At 40.8% G+C, this 10,000-nt stretch overlaps 1 protein-coding gene and 1 long non-coding RNA gene across 2 annotated transcripts in view; one reads left to right on the top strand and one right to left on the bottom strand.

The window, feature by feature from the left end:
- LOC137997574 (uncharacterized) overlaps positions 1-10,000 on the bottom strand; it is a 339,842-nt gene that overhangs the window by 97,890 nt on the left and 231,952 nt on the right. The gene's annotated exons all lie outside the window — the stretch shown is intronic.
- LOC137994946 (uncharacterized) overlaps positions 5,125-10,000 on the top strand; it is a 6,826-nt gene continuing 1,950 nt past the window's right edge. Inside the window, exons 1-3 of the mRNA XM_068840527.1 lie at positions 5,125-5,225; positions 7,859-8,008; positions 9,151-9,255. Of these exons, the coding sequence (XP_068696628.1) occupies positions 5,205-5,225; positions 7,859-8,008; positions 9,151-9,255 (276 nt within the window). The 5' untranslated portion in view covers positions 5,125-5,204. The remainder of the gene's footprint in view (positions 5,226-7,858; positions 8,009-9,150; positions 9,256-10,000) is intronic.

The raw sequence follows: 10,000 nt of genomic DNA, 5'->3' as shown, positions 1-10,000 counted from the left end.
TCCGGAGTGGAATTACTACGTTCGTGTGAAATAAACAACTTCGTTGTGTTCTGACACTGCGTTCTGATTAGACTGCAAACTATACCTACAACTTTAAAACATCGAACTCGCAACAATGTCATTCACCTAATTATTATTATGCAGCATTATAATCCTGGCTCGGATCCTGGCTCGGATCCTAGCTCGGATCCTGGCTCGGATCCTGGCTCGGATCCTGGCTTTATACTTAGTTTATCTCCAGCAAAAATATTAACGAATCAAAGAGTCAACCTAAATAAAGTGTAGTGTTACGAAAAATAGCGTTGCGTGACTAGCGTTACTGTCTAGAAGCTTCGTGAGAGTTCGTAGTTTGTTTATATTTAGGTTTGTACGTAAGCGTTTCTAAATCGCTGTGTTTTGTAATCTTTCTATAATTAGATTGATTACTAATTTAGAAAGTTCTAGAAGTTTATTGTCAGAGTATATAAGTAGACGAGTCCGAGCGGAGTGTTTTTCTAACTAGTTTTTCACAAGCGAAGAGAGTTGGCGTTGGCCGTGTTTAGTCAAGTGTGACAGAAGCTGTGTTTATTCAAGTTGGCGGAGGCCGTGTAAGTTTGTCGAGTACGTGTTGTGAAGAGTTTTACTTCGTGGAAACTACGTTCATTTTTGAAATAAATCTTCTTGTTGTTGTTCCGACAACCCTGCGTTCAGTTTAGTTTCAAACTAACTTTCCTCAAAACATCCGAACTCGTAAATTCGCTTACTCGGCTGCAATTTCACAGTCGAAGCCGGCTCACAACAGACACCCATTTCACACAAAAAGCCTATAATTGTGATTGTTGAAATATGTCAGAATCCCTGTCAACACGGAACTGCAAACGTTTTCAGGCCTTCTTCCTTTTTTAGCTAGTTTTACAAAATATGTGAGGCAGCGAGGCATATGAGTAAAGTGAAGTAAAGTCTGTTTACGAGCCAAGTGGCCCATCAGAGCCAAGATCCCGGTTTATGTGGCATGAAGCGACTAGAAGTTTTTTTTTTTTTTTACTCTTCCCTGGATGGGATGCCAAGTCCATCGCAGGGTTACCCCTAGCATTTCTCCGGTACCCATTTATACACCTGGGTGGAGAGAGGCACCGTGGGAGTTAAGTGTCTTTCCCAAGAACACAACACAATGTCCCCGGCAAGAACCCGAACCCGGACCACTCGATCCGAAGTCGATCACACTAACCATGAGGTCACCGCGCCTCCAATCTAGAGAAAGAAAACCAAGGTAACCGTTGTAAATAAGTGTTTGTCTCTCGCTCAATTTCTCTCAGCTTTATGTTGATTTTCATTAAAATTTTCTATTGTTCTCTTTCCTTGGCTTCTCTCGAGGCTTTCTTCGTTTAAGTTTCTCAAATTTCGTCTCCTCTTCTCTCGTGCTCTTTCCTGCTTTTTATTCCGTGACTCGTCACTGAAATGATTTCCCGCCAGAAAAACGCGGGTTGCCAATGCAACGCTGCCACGTGATTTCCTACCGAGGAAAAATGTCCGAACACTCCCATCCCAGAGTCTGTCCTGCCTCCCCACCTCCACCCTGACAGTCTGTACCGGCGGACGGACGGAAGTGTAGATTTCCCAAAATAATCTTTCCCATGGTGCTTCGCTGGCGCGCCTGAGGCTATAAATTCGCTTTATTGTAATCAATTCGTGACTAATTCAACCTTTTTAATATGATAAGGATGCGGTAGTTCCTCAAACATCACCCTGGTTGGAACGGCGCTAAATTTAGAGAAGAAAAGGAAAATTTATTCTCAAGTGCTGACGTCCTTCATAAAACCTGAAATTTGGCTATTTCACGCTGTTGTTTTTCTGACGACGGTAAAGAAATGGACAAATATGATAAACGCACTTGCAGGGCGTGCAAACTTATTACTTTTGCCCACTAAATATGCAAATTTGTGACGTTCTCGTTGCCGTGGCAGTTGTCGTTTCCAAGCTACCTAACGGCTGACGTTTAGAGGGCTACAATCTCGGACTAAACTTTTGAGACAGTGTCACACTTTCATTGATTCACCTTTATTTTCACACACCCCTATTTCCTCTCCCCTTCCCACTCCCCTCCCCCCTCAGTCAATGTTGCTGAGTATTGTCATATGTTTTACAGTATATTTCTGAGTAGCCTGTTCCAGGCTCTCAGATAGTCGAGAAAACGAAAAGAACTGCGTGAAAAGCGAGTGGGGGCTTGGGTCGAGGCGAGGCGGGACCTGGACCTCCCGCCTCGCCTCGACCCAAGCCCCCAATCGCTTTTCACACGCAGTTCTTTTCGATTTCTCGACTATCTGAGAGCCTGGAACAGGCTAATTTCTGAGGGGAAAGGGCGGCTTTTAAGCGGAACAATCAGATAAGTTGTTGGGGTACCAAAAATGTGGCTTTGTCTCAACAGGTTTTGTCCGAGATTGTAGCCCTTCGTCAGAGCAAAATGAACTGAATTGAATCAGTTTCAATGCTCTCTGATCAAGAGCTTACGCTGGTACCCGAAATTATGTCAGACACGTGTGCTGCAATCGTTTTGCTGCGCGTGACGTTACGAGTGACCAAACGTGACAAAACATCGTTCGGTCAGTTCCCTTGTATCTGAAAAGTACAGGACCGCAAAGGTCTTAACAACCTCAAATTTCATTAGGCCTGCAAAGGATGGAGCTCTAGCGTGTTTAGAACTTAACCAATCACGTGTGTCGTTGGCTACTTTCTCATCCTTTTCTTCCATCGGCTAAGAGTAAGCAACTTTGTCAATATCTTGCATAGTATCCACGCTTTTCCGGTTTTTTTACCGCTTCAGTTCCAAGGAAACAAAGGAGCTGTTGTGAAGCTGGAAAGGAAGTAACAAACTAAAAAACAAGAATAACGCTTCCCTACAATAGTTAGAAGGGCTTGAAGTACAACATTGTTTATAAAATATTCCGTTTTTAAGTTTCTCAGCCAATGCCGGTCTATGTTTACAGAAATGAGCGAAGTAAAGTCATTTTTTTTTGGCATGTACTAAAACCCAAACCTCCGAAAGGAAACCACCGAAGTAACCGGAACCGCCGAAACTACCGAAACGTCGGAACGAAACCACCGAAACGAAACCAGCGAAACAATCGAAACACCGAACGAAGCTACCGGAACGCTCGAAACAGCTATAAAAACTTTAGTAAAACCGTCGAAACAGACTTAATAGGGACTTTAAGATAGTCGACAACGGTAGGCTGGGACGGTTGGATGCGTATACCGGAGACTTTGGACGAGTACGATAGAAAGGCGCGAAAATTTTTAACTTAAGATTCGGCCAACACGACCGTAGGACGGAGGAATAAACATGTCTTTTGAAGAGGCGAGAAATTCTCTTGTAATTTCTTTTGCAGAAGGTTCAATTAGCGAGGAGGAATTTCTTATTTTATACCATGAATACGAATCAGTGAATCCTCTTTATCCTTACTGGGAATTTGAACCATTTTGTTTAGATTCCTTGGATTCTAGCGAGTGTAAATCCGCTAAGGGAATTGGTTCATAAACAAAAAATGCGGCTACAATTATCTCTTTTACCTTTCTTTTCTGCTTTCCTCCTGTGTCATGGTGGATTATGGATAACGCTACATTGAGAACAAGCAAATTTTGGTTTGAGCCGCGATGTGGCCGAGTGATGTCTTTGAATGAACTCAGAATTTTCGCTAGATTTTCTCATTTCAGCGATGGATAAATCAAGACAAACACAAGCAAATACACATTTAACCCACTGGGTGATCAGTTTTCAATGCATAATAAAGGAAAAGACTAAAATAGTGCGAATAAGTATGGATGAATTCCTACCGTTTTCACCGTAGATTCCACGACGAGAAACCCGGCGAAAACATACCGTCCTAGAAGCACGACGGTCAAATGTCACGGGGATTTTGCGTGACATAACACTCATCTAACCGTCCTAGTCTACCGTCGTGTACTATCTTAAAGTCCCTAATAACGCCACCGACACTCGACATCCGGCGGTTTGTGGCTTCGAGTTTCCTGTTTCAGTTGTTCTTCATTCACAATCCTTGCAGATTCCCTAAGCCTTACAAAGAATGAAACCAGAGGATTCATTTATTATTATTATTTTTTTTTTTTGTTATTATTATTATTATTATTATTATTATTGTTATTATTATTCGTTTTACAACCTCAAATTAACTATGTCACGCAACCTTAAGGGTCTGCACATCCGATCACCGAAGGCTTTGAGAAACCTGAAAATTTGAAGCGTTTGGCGTGAAAACGACGTTGGAAACAAAGCAAACACTAAAGCCTGGTTTTCACTAGCGACACAAGCACAAGCGCAATGCAAGAATAAGCAGCTTATGCTAGTAAAAACGAACTTCGACATAAGCATCAAAATCAACCACAGCAATCACTATTTCGTTCACCAATGTTCAGACGCAGGGAATCTGGAACGAGTGCTTTTATTGGCCAGGCGCGACAAATTTCCTTGTGCTTAAGCTTCGTTTCGTTTTCACATGACGCAAGCGAACGCAAGCATAAGCGGAAGCACAAGGAAAAGGAAAAATGTTGATCCTTGAGCTTGTGCTTATGCTTGCGTCAACCCCATTTTCTCAGTGAAATAAGCACGTTTGTGCTTATGCTTGCGTCGCAAGTGAAACCAGGCTTAAACAAAAATAGTAGTCGACAAATTTATGATGAAGTTTAACGCATTTTGAATTATTGGATTACTGAAATGTATTTGCATTTCGAGGAGATATTTTATGGTGGAAACTGAATTTGCGGCTGTTTCGATTGTTTCGCTGGTTTCGTTCCGATGTTCGATTGTTCCCGTGGTTTCGTTTCGGTGTTTCAGGTTTTAGCGCATGCCGGAAGAGATCTTCTTATGAAAGAAAACTTATGTGTCCACAAGACTGAAACCAGTCTAAACGGAGTAAACATCCGTCTCAACAAATGGGAAAGATTTGCTTTTTTAGCTATCACTCATGCTGAGGGTTGATGCGGTTCCGAACGCGCTGTCATACAAGAAGTTGAAATTATACACTAGTCAATTGAAACCCAACCCCACAGGTCCCGGGGAAAGGTGAGGGATTATAGGGGCATTGAAGCGCTTTTGAAGAACAATCTGTTCCCTGGGGATGGTGTATTTGACTGATTTTGACGTTGGGTCCCTTCCCTGCGTAGGCCAAGAGTAGAATTAGGCGCAAGCACTGGCAATCGAGTTTCCAAAGATGGGGGAAAGCGTGAGAAAGGTAAGAGCCCCAGAGTGGAGGGAGTGCTTTAATCCACGCAAATCATTCTTTAATTTCACCATCCACTGCAAATGATATTCAATCTGAATTCCTGGGTTCCTCGAAACTTGACTTGAACCAACTGCAGGCAAATTTAGAATGTGTGATATGCAGCGTAATTTTGATTTCACTTTGAATGTTGCCGCGGACAGTTTTGTAATGAGAAGGTCTTGAGGAATAATGAAATATGGGTGCTTTGCCCTTATTTAATAGTTGAACAAAAATTGTGTGTTAAATTAGCATTGTACCAGTAACTAAAATGCAAACTTCACAAAGCCAGAGTAGAACATTTGAAATTCTTTTCATAGTAAATGTTGGATTGTTTTAAATTTCATACCCCTAGGATAGGGGCATTTGATCTCAATTTCTGTCTCAGGGGTGGGAGTCTTGATGCTTTTTGACCAGGGTCTATGTCAAATCCCCCACCCTTCCCCGGGACCTGGGGGGTGGGGGTTTCAACTGACTGGTGCATTACGGATGAACGGACTTCCCATAAGGCAATAAATAGCGAGAAGAACCACTGCATTGACAATTACCTCAAGTTCTTTCACCTGGCTTTGATCGGTTCTTGTTAAGTGCTCAGTTTCAAACGAATTTGTTTGCCATAAAGGTACGGCTGTTTTATTGCTTTGTTTGAACTTGCACGTGTTTTGTGTTTGTTAAACAACTGATCTAATCCGGTTTGTTGTTGCCTCAACCTCGTTCCCAGGGTCTCTATTCTCTGCCTCCATTGTCGTTGAGAGAAGACCCTGGTTCACGCTGGTCACGTGGCACTCGTCGACAAACATTTTTCCACTAGGGTAGTGTTTTCGTTATATTTTGATCCCGCAACCGCACCTGGGCGAAAAAATATTCGTTTAACAAGGCATTTCTAAAATAAAAAGGTCAAAAGAGCTGATGTTATATTCCCACAGGAGATGAATTCCCACAAAAGCGGTCAAACTAAAAGCAAGATCTTTTGTGATCGACAAGACGACTTCAATGTCGAGCGGCGATTGACGTTCGCTTTAAAAAAAATTAATTTCGTTAGTAGCCAAAGTTGCTTCTTCAGAACAAACACTAACATAAAAGAATACACCAAACACTACGTTGGCTTGATAAAAATGTCTCTTTTATTTTACTGCGACTAAAAATATACACGCTATTAAAGCGCGGTGCAATTTACACGAAGTTGTTGAAATATAAATATCATAAGTCAAACTGTCAACTCGCTGTACAAGATTGCGACCTTAGCAATCACGTTGTTTAACTTTCGAAAGAAAAACGAAAATCAAAGAACAAAATGAAATACCAGCACATGCTAATACAATTTGATTTGATGGATTTGAGGTCGATATGTGACTCGAGAACTTAAATAAAAACACACCGGCTGATCGCTGAACATGTTTGTTTTCCATGGATAACCGTTTCGCTTGTTTTCTTGCAAGACAAAATTTTCTTTCCTTTAAAATTGTCGCAAACTATTAGCATTCTTCGTTGATCCGGACCTTCACACGGATGAAAACTTGAATAACGTGAGGATATTTTCTGTGGCGTCTGATCGATTTGACCACAACTTTTTTTCTTTCACATCGGGTTCCATATGTGTAGTACATAACTACTGCTGTAAACGTTTTGTCAATGGTTATCTGGCCACAAAATCAATTGCGTGCTGATTCCCTTCTTTGCAATGTCAACAAAGCCTACATTGCCACCCATCCCCTAACACACATTTCGCCAACCTCCCAGATTCTGGGAGACACGTGACCAGCGTGAACCAGGGTCTTCTCTCAACGACAATGGAGGCAGAGAAGAGAGACCCTGGGAACGAGGTTGTTGTTGCCTTAGTTCTGCAACATTTTTCTCATCGTATTCTGCCTGAGTTTCCCAACATTCTTACCCTTCGTAGAGGGAGAGGTAGGTTGTTCCATTACTTATTTTTCTACCTAAGCTTTGTTAGCATACTGAATATGTTTTCTGACAAAAACTAGGATTTATCTACTAGATCTTCCACGCCTCTTGCATTATGCTTGCAGATTAGGAGTTTATTCTAGTTATGCTTCTTATAAATGTTTTCAGCTTATCTTTTCTATCCTCCCTAAAAAACTTGAAAAGTTATTCATGAAAAAAGACAACTCCACGGCTACAACATTCTGTTCGTCTTATTTTATGTAGAAGGATATGCCACACTTCTCTTAGCCATTTATTTATCTTTTCGTACCTTATATCTACATGTAATGGCATATTGACAAAAATAAAAATAAATCATGGAATGACATTTCCTTGTAATAATTGCCAGCACATCTATATTACTTACCAGTAGTACTCTTATACATATAATCCAGTGAAATACCTATTGTCCTGTGAAAAGAATTCTCCGGTTAGTTGATTTTGGTGAGATTCAAGGACAAAATCAACAGACTAGTTCATTTTCGAGGTACAGTGTCTCAAAACTGACATCGGCGTACAATACGACTTAAATGCTGCGTATACCATGACGTCACCTGATAAATAGGTTTGTTGTATTGATACTGCCAGAACTAACCGCGACAACAAGAACAAAGGCGAATGAGAAATTGGCAAACTATTGATTTCTTGTATATTTTATTTTCAAGATTGATCATCACATTTTGGAAATTATAGAAAAGGGAACGGCATTGAATGAGGGAGTTGAGATTGATGACGAGCAAAAGGTCACGATTTTCCGAGTTCCGGCTCATACCAAGAATGTTCCCGCTGCCGACGTTTATTACGATTTTGAAACGGTAAGTGTTTAAAAGAAAGAGGTTCCAGGTATGAAAATATGAAATTGCCATGTGGTGTCCAGACCCTTCTAGGAGCTCAGTGTCTTGACTGGTCAAGCTGATAGCACGGTGTCAGAGTAAAAATTTAAAATAATAATAATAATTAGGATTGTTTTGGCAAGCTATGTTCAAGCTCTGCAATGTTCTTACTTCAGTGATTGGCGGGCATATCGGTTTTCTGAAACAAAAAGATATTATTTGCATCTGAAGAAGATTTCAGTTCCCGAAAGATAGTTCAGGATACGTCATGTGAAAACGGTCCGGAATAACGGAAAACCGAAAACCAAAAACGATATAAAGATCAGAATAAAAGGAACGCGCACTTATAGCGCATAGTTTTGGGTATATTTTGTTTACCCCTATGGCGACATAAGAATCTGACATCCTTGTTTCGACTTCGTTCCGTTCTGTGTAGCTAAGTTGCTTTAAATACCCGTAAAACGGAGCACTGATGGAGAGGGGGGAGTAAAATGAGCGCACCGTCGACCTCAGGTTTGTCAGCCGGTTGAATTACTGTTACGAGTTATCGACGTTAAATATGATTGCTTTGCTTTACTTTACTTTTTAATTGTTAGGATTTCTGTAATCAACACTTACTTTTGGAAAGTGTGTTTTTCGATGTTGATTCCTTGGTTATCGATTTAATAAAAGGAAAATTCTACTAGAAATTTTCCACTTTATGTATATTTGTTTTCTAAAATCCCAAATATAGCGCTACTGCATTTTTGCTCATCGCTTCATCTCTCCGATTTCCAGCAAGTGGTAAGCTCCTAAATCTTCGACGGTTAATCAGTTTGATTTGTCGTTTCCGCTCTGGCTTTTCGTTTCTTTTCGGTGTAAACTTCATTTGCTCTAAAGAGTCTGATACTACTTTGTAGCCTAGGAGTTGGGCAGCATATAATTATTCGGTCAATGATCTCCAAAAAAAAACACCTTTGCAAATACATAGAAGTCCTAATAAACGTTTTACACCTTCAAAACAATGATCTAATCAGTTGACTACATTGTCGAGTATCCTGGATGGTGCAAATCGATCACAAAATAACAGTTATGTGGTGACACGTATAGTAGAAAAGTAATGAAAAGTCTACGTTTCTTTTCAGAGGGTGACTGTCGTCAAGATTTTGTCAAAAAAAGCTTGTTACATTTATACCAAGATGGACCCGTCCTTGCCATCTCCACAGAAATTGAAGGCAGATATCAAAGGGGTAAATATTCATAAACTTAAATTACGATAAAAAATCAAGAAAAGTTATCAACTTTCTCTTTAGCTACCTGTTTCTCTCTTTATAAGTGTGAAGATGATGCTTGGGGAAATGCTGTTTACAAGTAGTTCATTTCGGCATCGTGCATTCATTCATTCATTCATTCATTCGTTCGTTCGTTCGTTCGTTCGTTCGTTCGTTCGTTCGTTCGTTCGTTCGTTCGTTCGTTCGTTCGTTCGTTCGTTCGTTCGTTCGTTCGTTCGTTCGTTCGTTCGTTCGTTCGTTTGTTCGCTCGTTCATTCATTCATCCATTCATTCACTCGTTCGTTCGTTCGTTCGATCGTTCACTGATTCTGATTCATTCATCTTCATTCAACCATTTTTTGTCTTAAGTGGACAGTTGCGATTCTACATGCCGAGTTAACTAGATTTCGTAGCCTCTTCCGTCCCGTTTAGCAGGAATTCAGTAGCGCGTGTTACGTACGACCACACAGGGCCATGTATGGTTGTGTATTTAGACGTTTCTCTCAACAACCATAGAATAGAAACAAACACGCACTTTGTGTCCGGCGTGGGCAACAACTGTGGAATTGTATCCCGATCGGGGTACAGTAAGGAGGCTCAAAGTAGGCTCCTTTTTTCACACAAATACACACATTCTGTCCTTACATATAGTTAGCGTACTCATATCATGACAAAATTTGGCCAGGGTATTAAGTACCCATCATACATTTCTCCCTTAACACTT

This window comes from Montipora foliosa, chromosome 3 (genome assembly GCF_036669935.1).
Source record: "Montipora foliosa isolate CH-2021 chromosome 3, ASM3666993v2, whole genome shotgun sequence".
Classification (NCBI taxonomy): domain Eukaryota; kingdom Metazoa; phylum Cnidaria; class Anthozoa; order Scleractinia; family Acroporidae; genus Montipora; species Montipora foliosa.
This window is presented reverse-complemented; position numbering and strand designations above follow the sequence as displayed.